The 20,267-nt window shown below is 40.3% G+C and overlaps 1 protein-coding gene across 2 annotated transcripts in view; it reads left to right on the plus strand.

The window, feature by feature from the left end:
* ADAM12 (ADAM metallopeptidase domain 12) overlaps window positions 1-20,267 on the plus strand; it is a 384,755-nt gene that overhangs the window by 358,380 nt on the left and 6,108 nt on the right. For both annotated transcript variants that reach the window (XM_055245748.2, XM_055245760.2), the window contains exons 20-22: window positions 475-583; window positions 2,451-2,630; window positions 18,964-19,094. In XM_055245748.2, coding sequence (XP_055101723.1) covers window positions 475-583; window positions 2,451-2,630; window positions 18,964-19,094 — 420 coding nt within the window. The remainder of the gene's footprint in view (window positions 1-474; window positions 584-2,450; window positions 2,631-18,963; window positions 19,095-20,267) is intronic.

The raw sequence follows: 20,267 nt of genomic DNA on the forward strand, positions 1-20,267 counted from the left end.
TGCCTGATCAGCTGCCTCCTTTACTTCCCTTCAAACAACAATGTGCTGCTTATTACATAAGTTAGCAGGGTGTCAGGGAATTCCACTGATGTGTTTTCTCCCACCCTTATATTAGTAATTTTTATACAACATAGAGACATTGAAATATTTTCATCAGATGGAGTAGCTTTTGATCCAAATATATTCAAAGACATTATCGCTGAAATGCCAGCTTCATACAAATCATCTTCCAGGTGTCGCTACACTGCATTTCTATGGATCGTGAGAACTAATTTGACAAAATAGAGGTTTTGAGGGAAAAATCAGTATGTATTTTTTAATCTCCTAAGAGTGTTAGGTAATTTTTCCTTTGCATGGTTAGCACACTGAGTTAAGTAAACTATCTTTGGAGTGCCACTATGAGCAAAGTGTAAAAAGTCAAGTCAGTGAGAAGAGGAGGCATGCTTGGTCAGCAGGTGTGGGATTCTGTTGCAGGTGTGTGCGCCCTTCCCGGCCACCCCGTGGCTCCCAACCCTGTCAGGCTCACCTCGGCCACCTTGGAAAAGGCTTGATGAGGAAGCCGCCAGATTCCTACCCACCGAAGGTGAGTCTTGAGTACATGTGAGTGCTCAGGGCACACATGCAGACATGAGGTTTTCAATACAAGATTGAATAAGAATGGGATCCTAGAGGTGCTGCCTGTGAAATGCTGAGTCAGCATCACCAGGTCAACAGGCTCTGAGGGAGAGTCTCTCTCTGTGATGATCTGGGGCCAGAGGGAGGCCCCGAGGTGGCCCCATGGAAGCCCACCTAGATCCTGTTGGCGCAGTCAGTGTCTCCTGCGTGATATGGTGCAGCATACTGTGAGCTGTGATCCCTCCAGTCACCCAGACCGGCCACATTTCTGGGGCCCCACTGGGTCTGCAGCCTAAGCTGGCTCCTGACACCGGCCCCCAATGCCAGCCCCACTATGGCTTCCAAATGCCACCACCTGGCTTTAGGTGAGCTGCTTTAGCCCACTGTTACTCTTAAAATATTTTTCAAAGTTACATGGAGCTCTCAGAATTGACCATTTTGCTCCAGCCCTGAGCTGAGGAAGCCCTGTCCACCCTGTGGTTTCAGAGAACTGGATCCTTAACCCAGAGTACCTCACGGCTCCCTGCTGTCTCTTAACCCTCTTGCTACCCTGGTGAATTACAGCTAGAGTTCATTCTAATAGTTTTTCCCCACCAAGTTTTTCTGATGTACCCACAAGAATTCTTGAATATTGAACTTAGTCAACAAGAGTCCAAATTATAACAGTGAACAAGATTGGTGTCAAAAAAATGAGAAGTGATTGAAAAATCATTGCTGCATATGCAGTAGGCAATAAACTGTTTTAACTCCCTTGATCCAAAAAACGTAAAGGGTGGGGCTCCAAGGAAGAGGCTGCCATTCCCAATAAGCTTTACCCCTGCTCGTCCCCAAAGGTGGAACCATAAGCGAGAACAGTTTTGTGTGGTAGAAAAACACAGCTCTATTTTTTTTTTAAAAAAAGTACAGCTTTATTTTTGAGAGCCCCAAACTAGAAACGATCCAAATATCCATCAACCAGTAAAAGGATAAACAATGGTATATTTGCACAATGGAATGAACCATTGATGTATACAACATTGTGGATGAATCTCTAGATAATTATTCTGAGTAAAAGAAGAAAAGCCAGAGTACATACTCTGTGATCCCACTTATATACAATTCTGACAAATGCAGACTGATGATTGGAGGGAGAGGGAAGGGAGAAGGATGACAAAACTCTTTGGGGTGATGGATGCATTCATTTGTCCACTTGTTTGTTGTGAGGGTTCCATGGGTGTAAACATGTCAAAAATGACCAATTTGTAAACTTTATGTCAATTACACCTCAATTAAGCTGTTTTTAGAAAGAGAGGAAGGAAGGGGTGGAAGCCCGAGGTATAAGGGCCCCTGCAGCACCTGTTCTAAGAACAAGGGTTACCATGTGGGAGAACGTCTCCAACTCCAAGCCCCAACCTCAGCCCTGGCTTCCTGAAGCCGCAACTCCCCTTTCCCCAGTGGTTTTCTCAGTTCTCATTGAGCCTTGTACACATTAAGCTGTGTCTTATTTTCAGATCTCTTTTGTAACTTCCCTAAGATCTTGGTCCGTGTCTTTATACTTGGTACTTTTTCAAGTGCTTTGCACCTATTTGTTAACTAAACAGTTTTTTAAAATCGAAACAAAAATCGATCCTTCTATTCCAGATTTGGCGGGGTAGAGGCAGGTGATGCTTCTGTTTGAATTCTGAAGTTTAAATAAATACAAAAATAGTTCCCTTCTTGTGTATATCCTTGATTTCTTTCCTTTACCCCACCTTGGCCTTCAGCTATAACAGATGAGTTGGCACTGCTTTTTCCTTAAGGAATTACTGATATTTTTGAAACCCGCTATAGCACGGCTTTTTACTTTGACTGTGCAGGACAATCCCAGGAGATTGCCGCAGTGTCAGAATGTTGACATCAGCAGACCCCTCAATGGCCTGAATGTCCCTCAGCCCCAGTCAACTCAGCGAGTGCTTCCTCCCCTCCACCGGGCTCCGCGTGCACCTAGTGTCCCTGTCAGACCCCTGCCAGCCAATCCTGCACTTAGGCAGGCCCAGGTATGCTTTCAGTACTACTATGATAGGATGTAGTTCAAATCCAGATTCTGTTACTTGTTAATGTGTGAGCTTAGACAAGTTGCCTAACTTCTCGGTGCCTCTATAAAATGGAGATAATTCAGCTACTCAGATGGTTAAATGAGATAATCCACATAAAGCAGTTAGTTTGGTGCCTGGAGTATAATAAGGGTGTCATATATTTTAATTTACTAGTTGTAATTTTTTAAGTATGTGAATAGTTAGACCACTCATGCAACTAAACTATGACACTATTGAGAATAGCAGGGGGACTAGTAATAATTAGGCCTGGACAGTAAAATAGAGACAGGCAATCTAAGACAGATGGTCACCCTAAGAAGCATCAGTTACACTTTCTCATCACCATTTTATTTCAAAATTATTTACAAGAATTATACCACCTATATACAGAGTGTCTCCGTACCAAACTTAGCACTGTATTGTTTACTTTATGTATATCATCTCATTTTTATGCTGTTTTTGGAAGTAACCATTTCTGTTTGCTGCAATAACGAATGATATTTCACAATAGAAAACTTGAAGGGAGGAGAAAACAAGCAAATAGGAGATAATCACTGGTAATTTTTCACTGCTATTTTTTGTTTATAATTGTGTATTTTAACATTATTTGTACACAGTTTTATATACTGCTTTGTTTTACCTTAAAAATCAGTCCCTTTACAATGGCATTAAAAATCCTTAAAAATGTTATTTAATAATAACACTATACTTGAATATAAATGTTTAAGTACTTGCAAATTATTGGGCATGTTTTGATGTCTCTAATTTTTGCTGTTAGAAAGTTCTAGACAGGTAAATCTTGGGACCTCTTTATTCCCCTAGGAGAGATGCTTAAAAGTAAAATACTGGGTTGAAAGATTGTATGACCATTTTAAGCCTCATAATATAAAAGTATTTTTTCAGAACTCATATACATTTGTCTTTCTCACCATGACTTTGCTAACACTAAATTTGAACTTTTACCAGTTTGATAAATAAAACAAAATATCTCAATTTGTTGCTGTCTAGTAGTTCTGTCAGTTACCAAGAGGAGATGTTGGACTTTTCAACTATAATTGTGTCTCCTTTGAGTTCATCAGTTTTGGCTTCATGTATTTTAAAGCTCTGTTGTCTGTGATACACACAATTAGGATTGTTGTGTCATCTTGGTAAAGTGACCTTTTTATCATTATGTCATGTCTCTCTCTGTTTAGCTCTGGTAATCTCTGTTCTAAAATCTACTTTATCTGATATTATTATATCCACTCCAGTTTTGATTAGTATTAGTGTTGTCTTTTTGCAATCATGAATGATATTTCACAATAGGAAACATCATTCATGATTGCAGCAAACAGAAATGGTTACTTCTAAAAACAGCTTGAAAAGCAAAGTATGAATTTTTCCATCCTTTTAACATACGTATGGAATTACATTTAAAAAGCATTTCTTGTAGACAGCGTATAGATTATATTTTTTCATCCATTTAGCCAGTCACTCTTTTAATAGGTGTGTTTAGAACATTCATATTTAATGCAATTGTTGATATGTTTGGATTTAAGTCTACCATGTTAATATTCTGTTTGTTCTCTCTGGTTTTTGTTTCATTGTGCTCTTTTTTTCTGTGTTCCTGTAGTTTAGTTCAACACTTATTAGTATTCCACATTGATTTATCTGCATTTATGTTTTTGAGTATATATCTTTGTATTTTTTTTGTATGATTACACTAGGGCAGTTTCTCAACCTCAGCATTTTGACATATTGTACTGAATACTCTGTTATGTAGGGTTTTCCTGTGCATTGTAGAATGTTTAGCAGCATCCATGGCCTCCATTAACTAGATGGAAGTAACATGTGTAATTATGTCTCCAAACAAACATTGCCAAAATGTCCTCTGAAAGGCAAAACGTCCCTTGATTGAAAACCACTGCTCTAAAGATTACAGTATATATGTACTTACTTTATCACAGTCTACTAGTCAATATTTCACCACTTTAAGTAGAATACAGAAACTATCACCTTTTAGGTCGCTTTTCCTCTTCCTTTTATAACACAGATATCTTAAATATTACCTTTATGTGTACTGAGAGTCACTTCAGATGTTGTAATTTTGCTTTCAGCCAAACATAATCTTTAAAACTTAAGAGTCTACTATATTTACTCATATATTTACTTTTTCTGTTCTTAACTCCTAATGTTTCAACTTTGCTTATTATTTTCTATCTGAAAAACTTTCTTTAGCCATTTTTTAAAGCAAATCTGTAGGTGACAAATTCTCTTCATTTTCCTTTATCTGAAAATGTATTTATTCCTAGAGGATAGTTTTGCTGCATATAGAATTCTGTGTTGACTGCTTTCTCCATTCAGTACTTAAAAAATGTTGTTCCCCTTCCTTCTGGACTCCATGGTGATGAGAAATCCACTAAAAGTTCTACCCATAGTCTCTGTTCCAGGGAAGGGATGTGGCATGTTACTGCAAGAAGTGATAGAAAGTAGAGATCTGCCAGTCTCTAGGCCATGATGCCTGGTGAGGAGCAGGAGGGAGGCATGGCTTTTTTCAAGTGTTGAGCTGGAGTAAGGTCAAGTATGGTCAAAACACTTCTGTATTTCTGGACTGTTCTTTCTCCAGTCTTTTGGCTCAAGATAGCAGGCTTTTCCAGTTGTGGGCCTATCCAGAGCCCAGGCCAAGATACATAAAAGAACACACACACACAAACACACCATTGGGTAGTTTCTTGAGTTCTGAGATCCCTAGCCAGCATACTTTATGTCCAGACATTTTTGTTGCACTTAGCAGGAGAAGTAGGGTGAAATGTACTTATTCCACCTTGTCCAGACCTCATTTCTTCTTGTATTTTTTTGATGATTACTGGTACACTTGAACTACTTTTTATGTATCCATTAGCCAATGGTATGCTGGCAAACTGGCCCTTTTAAAAAAAAATTCTGATTTATAGCTGATTTCTCTGGTATAAAACTTCCCATTGTGGCCAGTTTCAAGCTACTAATGTGACATTACTGAATGAGGAGAAGGGAATTGGCAGTTATGAGTCAGTACCAGCCAGCTCAAGCATACCACTGCTGTTCACTGTATTTGTTCTGTGACTTGTCTTTTCCTATCCTTCGCCTATTTATTTCTGTTTGAGAGGTAGAGTTTTTTTTTCTTGGTTCATAAGAGTTTCTTTTAAAAATATTTTAGTAATGTAATTTTAGTTATGATTCTTTGGCATAAGAATAATTCTGGTTTTGAATATTGAATTTTTCTTTTGTGAATTTTCCCATTCCTTTCATGCTTGCAAAGTCCACTCCCATTTCATTATTAGTGAAAGTCCATATATAATTTCTTCTGTTAATATATTGACAGTTCTTTTACATTTGTTTTTCTAATTTGTTTTAGATTTGCAGTCATGGAAGGTGGTGAGCACGCCCTAAACTTTTCTGGTCCACGGACTTAACTTGAGAATCTGACAAAAGCTATGAACTCATAAAATGCACCACTATCAGTATTTTGTGTGCGCATTCCAGGTAGCCAAAAAGCAGGGAAGCTCCTTTCCCATGTACCCCTCATCCTGAACCTTTTTATTTCTTTTAAGCAACTCACCTGTGTACCATGTCAAACTGGGGCTAACAGACCATGTTATCAGAGGAAGGTATTCCTACTGCTGGTGTTTTTTTCTCCACCAGCAGGGACTCTTCCAAGATTTCCTTTAAAGCAGGCCTGAAAAAGTCCTTCATTCTGTTTTATGAAACTAAGGAAATGTTACCCTTTAAACATCAGTCACTGAAAACTCCACATTTCTCACTCCAGGCTGGTGTCTGTCTGGAACTTTTCCGAGACATATGATACAGATTAAGTGTGTGATTTCTCTCCCATCACACATAGGGAATGGGAATTAATTCCATGCAGGTGTGGAGAATATTTGGAGGTACCTCTTGTTTGGCAGCACAAATTGAATCCACTGACATTTTGTACTTTGGGGTTCCTCATGCCCTGCCCAGGACAACGTGACACACAGCTACACAACTAATCCTGCTTCATTTCTCCCAATGTACTAAGCATTCCAGAAGAAAACACTATCACAAACACCATCTTGGTCCACCTCACATTTAAACTGTAAGCTAGGTCTTTATAGAAACCATTTCATTTTCTGTAAATGTTCTGTTTGACTTTAAATGAAGGAGAGCTGAATGAATGTAGCCTCTTGTCCACAAACATACCTTTGCAATGTACCACTTCCTTCACGATAAAAGGACCCTTGGAATTCAAGCTTCTCATCCTAACTCCCCAGTCTTAATCAAGGAAACAAACTTTTCTTTTCATCCCATCAGCTATATTAGAGGAAAAATAATTCAGTGTATTCATCTAGCTGTTCACTGCATCTTAGAGAAGGCTCTATGCATTTTCTGCAGAGGTGGAGATCTTCAGTGATGCTGTCAAAACACAACATTTCTCCTAATCAACAACTTGTCTGTATTATATGCAAGATACATTTTATAACACAAGATTCACCAGTCTGGCACAGTCTCATCTAAGAAAAGGCTACTTTAAGTTGCCGTGGGAAGACGGTGGCAGCTATTACAACGAGGTCCAAATTCCTCTTCCTCCTCAAACCCTTATAAAAGGTGATGAGTGATGAGCTGGGGCTATTACTGGTAAACAGCAGCTACTCCTTCAAATGCCTGGTCAAGATGCAGATGTGAGCAAAGCCAATTAATTTAAGCCATGATTGTAGATCAGTCAGGTGCTGGCCAGTTCGGAGGTTAAGTCCAAACTTACAAACTGTACAACAAAATGAATTTGGCTCCGAATGGATAAGGGCATGTGCCCTTCTGGACCTGTGTGGATGTCTGATATTGAAACCTGCACTCGCAGAGTCTAAAAATCTGGTCCTTGCTCATCAGAAAGGCCAATTTGTAATGAGAAAAGAAGACCCATTCGTCAGTATGTTCTCCTAAAGATGATGAAATACAAGAAAACTGAGTTTTATGAGAGCTTCTGTTGCTACACACAAAGCACAGGCTAATAACTGAGAAAGCTGCTGGTGAGTGTCCTTCCGTGCCCTTTCCCTGCATTCCAGATCTCACCCTCCCCTAAGACCTCTCCACAGTCCCCCCTCCAGGACCCCCGATCACCTGCTGCCGTAGCCTGGAGTTACCAGTATGCCAGCTCTGCCCTACTTCTGAAGGCACAGACTGATCCCAGGCACACCTAAGTCTAGCCCCTCGAACATAATGTGTAGGAAATATGCTGAATTGATGTGGCTTAAAATAGTAAAAAATCAGTTGTCACAGTGTCATTCTCTATGGTGCCATCACACTCAGTTATGGCTTAATGAAAATGAGTCCATTCCCCCTGTAAATCTAAAACCCAGCCATCAAAGTCTTGGACTGTCCCTGCCACCTACCCAATACTTCCAGAAACTTTAACTGAACTTTCTTTGGCATCATATAATATACTAATTATTCATCAGACACAACCATCAAATGTCTTTAAGGGTATCAGTTATCCACGGAAGCACGATCTCTCTCTGAAGAGAAAGAACTTCTCAGAACACGTTTTCAAGGGAAGTTGTTCATGTGATTACAGTATTCAAAGGGGTATTTGTTTCCCACTTATTTCTGTTACTATAAACATGCAAATTACATAAAAAGCAGATGCCTGATATTTTAGCCTTTACATTTGTTAATAGGTAATATAGGCCTATAATTAAAAATCTCAGCAGTATAAAGGGTCATTCAGAAAACAGTCTCCTTCACACCCGTCACCAGTCTCCCTTCCCAGAAGCAATCATCACTGTTACTGGGCTTTTATAAAATGTAATTTGGGATACAATGAAAAGTCTCAGCTCCACCCCCCCCCCCCCCCACCCACCTCTCTGCAAGGAGAGATTATGGAAATTTTCAAACACTCAAAATTGGAGAGAAGGGTACAGTGAAACCCTATCTACCCATCACTTAACTTCAGCAACCGTCAACTTGCTGTCACTCATCTTACATCCTTGTTTTGAATTCAAATGGCAACACATTATGTACTTTCTTCTACTTTGGTTATTCCTTATTAGTTTTATACATCTGCCTCATTCTTTTCACTGGCTACATCGTATTTGTGAAGCTATACCATGACTTCTTTAACCTGTCCCTTACAGATTCCCAGATGGGTTGTTTTCAGTCATTTGCTATGTCACACAGGCATAATCTTGCCCAAGATGGATAAATTCCTGAAAGCACAATTGCTGTGTAAAGGCCATATGCATTTAGAAATTTGATAGATTGGGTGAAGCTGCCTCTAAAGGAGTTGTTCCAGCTATTCTATTATCCAGCTCCTCACCAACACAGTGTGTTCAGAGGTTTTTCATCTCTTTGACAATCGATAGGTTAAAAACAATGGTCTCCATGTTTTTCTTCATAGGAAATACTTCATAGTGAGATGAAATACCTTTTCACAGGTTTAAGATTTTCTTTTTCATGAACTGCCTTTTCATCTTTGCCATTTTTAAAATTTAAGATCGGGGTACATGTGCAGGATGTATCATCTCATCACCTAGGTATTAAGCCGGGCATCCATTCCTGATGCTCTCCTCCTCCCCCTGCCCCATTGTGTCTATGTGTTCTCATCATTCAGCTCCCACTTATAAGTGACAACATGGGGTATTTGGTTTTCTGTTCCTGCATTAGTTTGCTGAGGATTAATGGCCTCCAGCTCCATCCATGTCCCTGCAAAGGACATGATCTCATTCCTTTTTATGGCTGCATAGTATTCCATGGTGTATATTTACCACATTTTGTTACCCAGTGTATCACTGATGGGCAGTTAGGTTGATTCCATGTCTTTGCTATTGTGAATAGTGCTACAGTAAACATATGCATGCATGTATAATAGAATGATTTCTATTCCTTTGGGTATATACCCAATAATGGGATTCCTGGGTCAAATGGCATCTCTGCTGCTAGGTCTTTGAGGAGTCATCACACTGTCTTCCACAATGGTTGAACTAATTTACACTCCCACCAACAGTGTAAAAGCATTCCTTTTGCTCTGCAACCTTTCCAGCATCTGTTGTTACCTTTTTAATAATTGCCATTCTAACTGGCATGAGATGGTAGCTCATTGTGGTTTTGATTTGCATTTCTCTAATGATCAGTGACATTGAGCTTTTTTTCATGTTCGTTGGCTCCATGAATGTCTTCTTTTGAGAAGTGTCTGTTCATGTCTTTTGCCCACTTTTTACTGGGCTTGTTTTCTTGTAATTTTAAGTTCCTTATAGATGTTAGCTATTAGACCTTTGTCAGATGGATAGATTGAAAAACTTTCTCCCATTCTGTAGGTTGTTCATTCTGTGTTTCTTTTCCTGCAGATGCTCTTTAATTAGATCCCGTTTGTCAATTTTTGCTCTTGACATTGTCATGAAATCTTTTCGCATGCCTACGTCCTCAATTGTATTGCCTAGATTTTCTCCTAAGGTTTTTATAGTTTTGGGTTTTATATGTAAGTCTTTACTCAATCTTGAGTTGATTTTTGTATATGGTGTAAGGAAGTAGTCCAGCTTCAATTTTCTGCATATAGCTATCCAGTTCTTCCAGACTATTTATTAAATAGGGAATCCTTTCCCCGTTGCTTTTTGTCAGGTTTGTTGAAGATCAGATGGTTGTAGGTGTGCAGTCTTATTTCTGGGTTCTCTAATTTTTTCCATTGGTCTAGGTGTCTGTATCAGTACCATGCCATTTTGGTTACCATAGCTTTGTAGTATAGTTTGAAGTCGGGTAGCATGATGCCTCCAGCTTTGTTCTTTTTGCTTAGGATTGTCTTGGCTATTTGGGCTCTTTTGGGGTTCCATATGAATTGATTTTTTCTAATTTGGTGAAGAATGTCAATAGTAGTTTGATGGAAATAGCACTGATTCTATTTGGGCAGTATGGCCATTTTCATATTGCTTCTATCCATAAACATGGAATGCTTTTCCATTTGTTTATGTCCTCTGATTTCTTTGAACAGTGGTGTAGTTCTCCTTGAAGAGGTCCTTCATGTCCCTTGTTAGCTGCATTCCTAGGTATTTTATTCTTTTTGTTGCAATTCTGAATAGGAGTTCATTCATGATTTGGCTGTTGGCTTGCCTGTTGGTGTATAGGAATGCTAGCAATTTTTGCACATTGATTTTATATACTGAGACTTTGTTGAAGTTGCTTAAGAAGCTTTTGGGCTAAGCCAATGGGGTTTTCAAGATACAGGATCATGTCATCTGCAAACAAAGATAGTTTGACTTCCTCTCTTCCTATTTGAATACGCTTCCTTTCTCTTGCCTGATTGCCCTTCCCAGAACTTCCGATACTATGTTGACTAGGAGTGGTGAGAGAGGGCATCTTGTCTTGTGCCGGTTTTCAAGGGGAAAGCTTCCAGCTTTTACTCATTCAGGATGATATTAGCTGTGGGTTTGTCATAGATGGCTCTTATTATTTTGAGGTATGTTCCCTCAACACCTAGTTTATTGGAGTTTTTTTTATATTATAGGGTGAATTTTATTGAAGACCTTTTCTGCATCTATTGAGATAATCATTTTCATCTCTAGTTCTGTTTATGTGATTAATCACATGTATTGATTTGCATATCCCAAACAAACCTTGCACCTTGGGATGAAGCCTACTTGATTGTGGTGGATAAGCTTTTTGATGTGCTGCCAGATTCTGTTTGCCAGTATTTTGTTGAGGATTTTTGCATCAATGTTCATCAAGGATATTGGCCTGAAGTTTTCTTTTATCTCTGCCAGGTGTTGGTACCAGGATGCTGTTGGCCTCATAGAATGAGTTAGAGAGGAGTCCCTTCTTTCCAATATTTTTGGAATAGTTTCAGTAGAAATGGTACCAGTTCTATTCTGTACCTCTTGTAGAGTTCAGCTGTGAATCTGCCTGGTCCTGGGTTTTGTTTGGTTGGTAGGGTATTTACTACTGCCTCAATTTCAGAACTCATTATTGGCCTATTCAGGATCCAATTTCTTCCTCGTTCAGTCTCAGAGGCTGTATATGCTCTAGATTTTCTAGTTTATGTGCATAGAGGTGTTATAGTATTCTCTGATAGTTGTATTTCTGTGGGATCAATGGTGATATCCCCCTTATCATTTCTGATTGTGTCTATTTGATTCTTCTCTTTATTAGTTTAGCTAGTGGTCTATTTTAGTAACTTTTTCAAAAAACTAGCTCCTGGATTTTTTTTTTTTTTTGAAGGGTTTTTCATGTCTCTGTCTCCTTCAGTTCCACTCTGATCTTGGTTATTTCTTGTCTTCTGCTAGCTTTGGGGTTTGTTTGCTCTTGTTTCTCTAGTTCTTTTAGCTGTGATGTTAGGTTGTTAACTTGATCTTTCTAGCTTTTTGATGTGGGCATTTAGTGCTATAGCTTTCCCTCGTCTGCTTTAGCTGCATCTCAGAGATTCTGGTATGTTGGCTCTTTGTTCTCATTAGTTTCAAAGAATTTTTTGATTTCTTCCTTAATTTCATTATTTACCCAAGAGTCATTCAGGAGCAGGTTGTTCAGGTTCCATGGAGTTGTGTGGTTTTGAGTGAATTTCTTAACCTTAGGCTTTGATTACACTGTGGTTTGACAGACTGTTATGATTTCAGTTCTTTTGCATTAGCTGAGGAGTGTTTTACTTCTGATTATGTGATCAATTTTAGAGTAAGTGCCGTATAGTAATAAGAATATAGATTGTTGGTTTTGGGTGGACAGTTCTGTAGATATATATATCAGATCCACTTGCTCCAGAGCTGAGTTCAAGTCCTGAATGTCTTTGTTGATTTTCTAATATTGTCAGGTGGGTGTTAAAGTCTCCTACTATTATCGTGTGAGAGTCTAAGTCTCTTTGCAGGTCTCTAAGAATTTGCTCTCTGAATCTGGGTGGTATAAGATGCACATATATTTAGGATCGTTAGCTCTTCTTATTGAACTCTTTACCATTATGCAACGCCCTTTTCTTTTGATCTTTGTTGGTTCAAAGTCTGTTTCGTCAGAAACTAGGATTGCAACCCCCTACTTTTTTCTGTTTTCCACTTGCCTGGTAAATTTTTTTCCATCCCTTTATTTTGAGCCTATGTGTGTCTCTGCACATGAGATGGGTTTCTTGAAGACAGCACACCAATGGGTCTTTCTTCATTATCCAGATGATATTGGGCCAGATATGAAATTCTGGGTTGGAAAATCTTTAAGAATGTTGAATATTGGTCCCCAATCTCTTCTAGCTTATTGGGTTTCCACTGGGAGGTCTGCTGTTAGTCTGATAGGCTTTCCTTTGTAGGGGACCTGGTTTTTCTCTCTGGCTGCCCTTAACATTTTTTCTTCCATTTTGACCTTGGAAAATCTGATGATTATGTGTCTTGGGGTTGATCTTCTCATGGAGTATCTTATCTTCTCTAGATTTCCTGAATTTGAATGTTGGCCTGACTTGCCAGGTAGGGGAAGTTATCCTGGATTATATCCTCAAGTATGTTTTCCATTTTTGTGGGCTTATCTACCTTTGATCTTTGAGGTTGCTGACCTTTGGATGAGATTTTTGTGGGTCATTTTCTGTTTAACAGTCTGGCCACTCTTCTGTAAGCCTGCTGCAATTTGATGGGGGGGGCTCTGTTCTGCCCCTTTTGGGTACCCCAATCACTTGTAGATTTGGTCTCTTTACATAATCCTGTATTTCTGAAGACCTTCTGTTCATTCCTTTTCATTCTTTTTTCTCTATTCTTGTCTGCCCATCTTATTTCAGAAGGAGAGTCTTCAAGCTCTGAGATTTTTTCCTCTACTTCATCTATTCTGCTGTTAATACTTGTGATTGTGAAGTCCATGTAGTGTGTTTTTTAGCTCTAACAGGCCAGTTATGTTCCTCTCTAAACTATTTTGGCTGTCAGCTCCTGTATTGTTTTATCATGATTCCTAGCTTCTTTGAATTGGGTTACCACATGCTCCTTCAGCTCAGCAAAGTTATTACCCACCTTCTCAAGCCTACTTCTGTCATGTCAGCCATCTCAGCCCCAGCCCCGTTCTGAGCACTTGCTGCAGAGGTGTTGCCATGATTTGGAGAAAAAGTGGCACTCTGGCTTTTTGAGTTTTCAGTGTTTTTGTGTTGATTGATTCTTTCTCATCTTTGTGGGCTTATCTACCTTTGATCTTTGAGGTTGCTGACCTCTGGATGGGGTTGTGGTTTTCTGTTTAACAGTCTGGCCACTCTTCTGTAAGGCTGCTGCAATTTGCTGGGGGTCTGTTCCACACCCCAGTAGCCTCAGTTTTTCTTGTACCACTTCCCATGGTGGGGGTTCCCTTGGCTCCGTGTCACTCCTAGGTAGGCCATCGCCTCACCCTGCTTTTTTTTGTTGTTGTTGTTCTCCATGGGTCTATTTGTTTCCCTAATCAATCCCATTTAGTGTATAAATTTTATTTTTTTCTAGATGACCACCTAGTAATCCTTAATATCATTTATTTGTCCTTGATTGGCCTATGTTTTATTAGATTTGTCTGGTTTCTCATTCTCCCCTACCTTCAACCAGCTCAAGGTCTTACGTGATCTTCCTCTTGCTACCATTAGATCTTGGAAACATGACTTTAGTCTCCCCTGTACAAATGTGAAATAATAGTACTTGAAAATATTAAGAACTTTCCTCGAAACATTGCTTTACCTTGCTCACTGGTTCCAATTTGTAGTGTATATTTTTTAAATAGTCTATATGTTCTCTTCTGTTTTCCTCCTTGGCCCAAAGATTGAAGTTATTTTTTGTTTTTAAAATATTTAAAATATAAAAAAGTAAAAACAAACTAAAATTTACTCATTTATTCTACATAGAAATAACCAGTTTTACATCTTTCCAGATGTATATACCTATTTAAATTTCAGAAATATGCATACTCTATCCTTTTTAAAAAAAAGTAAAACAAAGTCACTACAACTACATTAGCCTCCCTCCAAATACAAGCACTGTCGTTAAGTTTGCTTAATAGATTTTGAATATTTTTCTATAAATGTGTATCCATGAATATAGTGTTTTAAATGTTACATAAGTGGCATCAAACTGTACTTACCTTCATGCAATTTGCATTCATCTATGTTGTACTTTTTTTGCTTCTAGAAGTTCTTTTTGGTTCTGATTCAACTATGCTAGCTTGTCTTGTACTTCTTTAAACATAGTAAGAAAACTTTTTCCAATAATCCCCAAATCTGAAGTCTTTGGATATGTTACTGCTGAAGTTTCTATCACTTCTCACTCCTGGTTCCTTGTTTCCTTGTAAGCTTTTTTTTTTCCATGAGTTCACTTTTTTTAATTATAGTTCTTCAAGGCCTAGGATGCAGGTGTGTTCTTCCATAAAGGGTTATTTTGCCTCTGCCAGGTGCCTGGAGGCAGTGCCAGTTTGAGACCACTTTAAATGGCTTGGAGCTTATTGAAATACCCAGGTGATGTGATTTCAGCTTCAAGTCAAGGACAATTTGTGGTGACAGGTTTATTTTTCTCCCTTGGTCTGTCCAGCACCAGAAGAATGCTCCTTTATAGTATCCTGGGGCTAGAGTATAGTATGCATTTACTTCTAGAAGATTCTTAACCTGAGGTCTCGTCTGCAGGGCCCAACTTGAATGGAGAGGAGTCAGGAAGAGAATTGTCTCTTATTAAACTTGGACATTTGGTTTCTGCCCACGTCTTGACCTTGGTTGGATTTCTGTATTCCTCACTGTGAAAGAGTATCAAAACCCACATTTAGGTTTCCCTAACTTGGCAGATGCCTCCATCTTCAGTTACTACTCCCTCTCCAAGCTGCTGCTTTCACTTAGATTTAAGATTTAAAACATTTACTGTCTTGTAACTCTTGGTGGTTATCAGAGAAGGGGTAGGGCACAACAACAGAGCCTGCCATGTTACTGGAAATGGAAGACCCGCCTGTCAACTTTGGCCGAGTTCCATGATACCGACATTAGGGTTTACAACATTTATATTCTGATCTATGGCCATAATTCCCACAATTGTTTTTAGCTAGAGGGAGACCGAATTTGCACAGTGAAACATGTTGATGCCGCCCCAGTCCTGCATGAGCTCATCAGGGATCTCTGGGGCATCTCTGGCATTTTCCTGTGATGAATTCCAGTCTTCCTGCAGAGATTTCTCTGGATAAGCAGGGCATTGTTTACTCTCATTTACCATGTGAAGTTGATAACAGCTGAGACTTCTTCATGACACTGGTCAAGGCAAAGTGGTTATATTTGGATTTAAAATTGTTTTGAAACCTCTAAAAAATTTGAAATATGTGGCTATTGCCAGAACATGAGCAGAAAATAGAAGAATGGAACAGCCCTATTTAATAGCATACCTGGATTTTTCTTCAGTATCTGGAAGAAGTTAAGAGGGCATAAGAATGAGGTTTGAATTCTTCATTTCCTTGTTTAAAATGAAAATAGATTTAAAGAAATGTTTATCATGTGTGAGCGATCTGCCTAGAGTCATTTCTCAGCTCCCTTCGGATGATGCTTGGTGATCACACTGGAGTTCTCTGGGAGAGGTTCAGGTTTTGCAAAGGCAGAATGAAAAGCAACACCTAGAAGACAGCATGGCAATTTCACCCCTTCCTCCAAGGTCAAAATGTGCAGCTGGTGCTTCTTGCATCATAGGTTCCACACCTCCATGCCTAATGTCTAAGGAGTGAAGCCACATCTTCTTGGACTAACCCCACCGTTCCATGGCCATTCTGTCCCAGTTAAGCCCTGGCAGGAAGCCAGCATCTTACCTAGGCAACATCTTTGCTTGCAACCTGTCTCATGCTTCCATCCAAACCATGTCCCGGCCATGACTGGAGGAAGCAGATGGTACCTGCGCTGATCCCCAGGTTGGAGGTCAGACCCTTCAATCAGCATCTCAGTCATTTGGGTTTTCATCACTATGGTGACCATGTAATTTATCTTCTAAAGTAGGAGACATGCCTCAGAGAGTGTGATTAATAATTAAACAGGAAAATAAACATAAATTGGGAATGTCCCAGGCAAACTAGAATGAATGGCTAACCTAATTATCTCCTATGTTTCCGTGATAAATCCAAATATATTGTGATACGTACCTCACTTTTTCTCCAGCATTGCAATAAAAACCTGACGTTATCTTTATTGCCAAGACAGCTTAGTCTTAGTCATACTTAGCAGCAAAACTAGTATTGCTAATTATTTCAGAGTGCATACATCCATTTTTACATGACACACTAATGTCTTGCTCAGTTTTCTGTTATCTATAGGAAAGGGAGCTTGATTTGTTACCTTAGTTAATTATCCAAAGTTTGTTGGTAGGGTTATGGTGCTTTTTGGTGGTAAATTCATTAATAATAGTTGTAATCCAGCAGCAGCTAACACTCATGGGTTATTGCATGCTGGGCCCTGTGCTAGAAGCCTCAATATCTCATTTAACCCTCACATCCACCCATAAGGAAGGGACTACAATCATCCTTGCTCTATCACTGAGGACACTGTGTGTGTATGTGGAGCTGGTTGAATATATAAACAACCCATGCTCTTGGGCACATTATATGGCCTTTATTCCTATCTAGGGAATTTTTTCTATTTAATGTTTCCTCTAATGAAAACTAATGTAGAAATGTCACTTCTAAGTCTGTCCCTTGTTCAGGGACTTTTTCCTAGCCCAGTGTGTCCGTTCTTCCAACTCAGCTTATCTCCCACTTGTGGACACTTGTGGTTTACAAACTTCTGTGGTAGCTTCCTTTGCTTTACAAATATATGTTAAATGGTGATTATATTGTTGCATTCTTTCAGCTGAGCCCCAACTGCTAAATAAATGTAATTTTCATATGATAGGCACTGTGAGAGAGAAATTCAACTCAAATGTTTGAAATCATTGTTGAGTGTTGCTAGATATATACTGAGTCCTATGGTGGTGAATTGGAGCATTTGATTATTAGGGGTGTTCTGTCTCCCTGGAGGTTCTAGCACCATTTCCAACAGACGTTCTGTGCATTCATGAGTGTTTCCAGGCTTCAAAGACAAGACATGGCACCCACATTCACCTGGGGCCAAGAGCAGAGATGTGTCCAACACTTACTGACTTCTGGACACAGCTCCAATGAACCCCTCTCTCATGGGTATCCACAGGAGGGGCCCCATGAAAAAAAGGGGAATGTGTTATTACATTTTTTTTTTTTTGGAGACAGAGTCTCGCACTGTCACCCAGGCTGGAGTGCAGTGGCATAACCTCAGCTCACTGCAACCTTTGCCTCCCGGGTTCAAGCAATTCTCCTGCCTCAGCCTCCTGCGTAGCCTGGGATTACAGGCACGTGCCACCATGCCTGGCTAATTTTTGGTATTTTTAGTAGAGACGGGGTTTCACCATGTTGGCCAGGCTGGTCTCAAACTCCTGACCTCAGGTGATCCGCCCGCCTTGGCCTCCCAAAGTGCTGGAATTACAGGCATGAGCCACCATGCCCCGCCATTTTTCTTCTATTTCTATTAAACATTTTTAAATTGCAGCATGAAGGAATGCTGATATTAATAACTATTATCTGTGTGCTAGGAACTTCCTATGCATTATTTTCTTTAATCCTCATAACAATGCTGAGATAGGTCTTTTCCCCCACATTTCCAGAGAAAGAGGTCAAGTGACTTGCACAAGTCCCAAAGCATCATTTTTGGCTAAAACCCAGCGTGGAATAACCCCACCTTCCCTGGCCAACTCCCTCACACTGGCTTCTGGTCAACACAGCCCTGCCCCTTAGTGTATTTACAAAGCTTGACTTGCCCCTCAGACCACTGCATCAATTCTTTGAGCTTATGAGAAAGTATCTAGTGGAAGAACTTCAGTGCATTTCACGGAGCCATCAGGAGCAACATGTGGAACAGCGCCTGCACGTGGCAGACTAAGCACGACCATCCTCACCGTCTAATCCACCCACAGATGAATGAGTCCTGCTATGTGATGTTGGCAAAACTGAAGAAATGAATGTGATGTTTGAAAAGATTTTCACCAACTTCTCATTTTAGGGTGAATAGAGAAGCCGCTTAACTAAAAGCACAGGAAAGTGTGTCCCCTCAGGGTGACACTAGCGGACAAACCCCAACATCAACGCTACCCCCGGGCCCAGGGGCAGCCCAGAAGCCCCACAGTTGAGTGTTTATAACTATAATCCATGGTAAGTCTTAAATGTTAGAGAAAATTCTGGCAAGAAGATTAACAGAGGTCAGCCTCCATCCACCTTGTATGGTGAGAGGATGATGTTCAGGTATCAAGGCCTGTGCCAAGTGGCAGGCCCTGCTTCTCAGGGACCTCTGCTGGCTCCTGGAAAGTGACCCTGCCTAACCCTATGTTTATTGCAGGGAACCTGTAAGCCAAACCCCCCTCAGAAGCCTCTGCCTGCAGATCCTCTGGCCAGAACAACTCGGCTCACTCATGCCTTGGCCAGGACCCCAGGACAACGGGAGACTGGGCTCTGCCTGGCACCCCTCAGGTTTGTGTGACATGCCATGCCCATCTCTCTAACCCTTGTGGGACCAACCACGACTAATCCAAGCCAGAACAGGGGTGCGGTAGTCTAGGCCATGCTTCCTGCTCTCCCTACAACTGTGAATACCATAAAATAGACATGACAATTACCGGGAAGGAAGCCGTCCACGTGAGCTTATAATCACAGGCATTGCCACACAGTGCCTATCAACAGCCAAAGTGGACCTAAGAGAGCAAATCAAGATGTCATAAAACTACAGTACCTCAGAAAGCCAGGCCTGTAAGACACAGAGGAGCTACCAAGTAGCATAACAGTATGAAGACTGGACACCTGTGTTAGTCCATTCTCACATTGCTATAAAGAAATACCGAAGACTGGGTAATTCATAAAGAAAAGATGTTCAATTGGCACACAGTTCTGTAGGTTGTACAGGAAGTATGGCAGCATATGTTTCTGGGGAGGCCTCAGGAAACTTACAATCATGGTGGAAGGGGGAGCCAGCACTTCACATGGCTGGAGCAGAAGAAAGAGAAAAAGGGGAGGTGCCTCACAGTTTTAAACAACCAGATTTAATGAGAACTCCTATCACTTAGAACCAAGGACATGGTGCTCAACCATTCATGAAGGATCTACCTCCATGATCTAGTCACCTCCTGCAAGGCCCCGCCTTCAACTTTGGGGATTACAATTTGATATGAGACTGGTGCAGGAACACAGATTCAGACCATCTCAACACCCACCTCCACAACTCTCAGCAGACTCTGCCCAGTCCCTGAGGTCCTGAGACATTAGTCGGGTTGGAGGCATACAGCTGGAGCAAGGGACGTATGGGGAGTAAGGCAAAGCAGCCTGCCTGGCAGCAGGACACTGGGAAAACAGGGACAATGGGCAAAAGGAATCACCTTTCACAACTTATCCTGCCTGGTCCACTAAGAAGGCAGAGACCTCAATCCCAACTTATGCTGGGAGGCTAACCCCATGGTGTAGGGGAGCCAGCTCACCCTGGTTGGCGAGAGAGAACAAATTTACAGGAATTTTGCAAGCTAGGTGTTAAACCTAGCCAATATTAAGGATTAAATTATACAAATTTATGATATTTTATATTAGAAACAAAGGTAATAAGCACTCAAAACTCACTTCACATTTTTCTCCATTTTGCTATAATTATCTGTGCTC

Source organism: Symphalangus syndactylus, chromosome 2 (assembly GCF_028878055.3).
Source record: "Symphalangus syndactylus isolate Jambi chromosome 2, NHGRI_mSymSyn1-v2.1_pri, whole genome shotgun sequence".
Taxonomy (NCBI): domain Eukaryota; kingdom Metazoa; phylum Chordata; class Mammalia; order Primates; family Hylobatidae; genus Symphalangus; species Symphalangus syndactylus.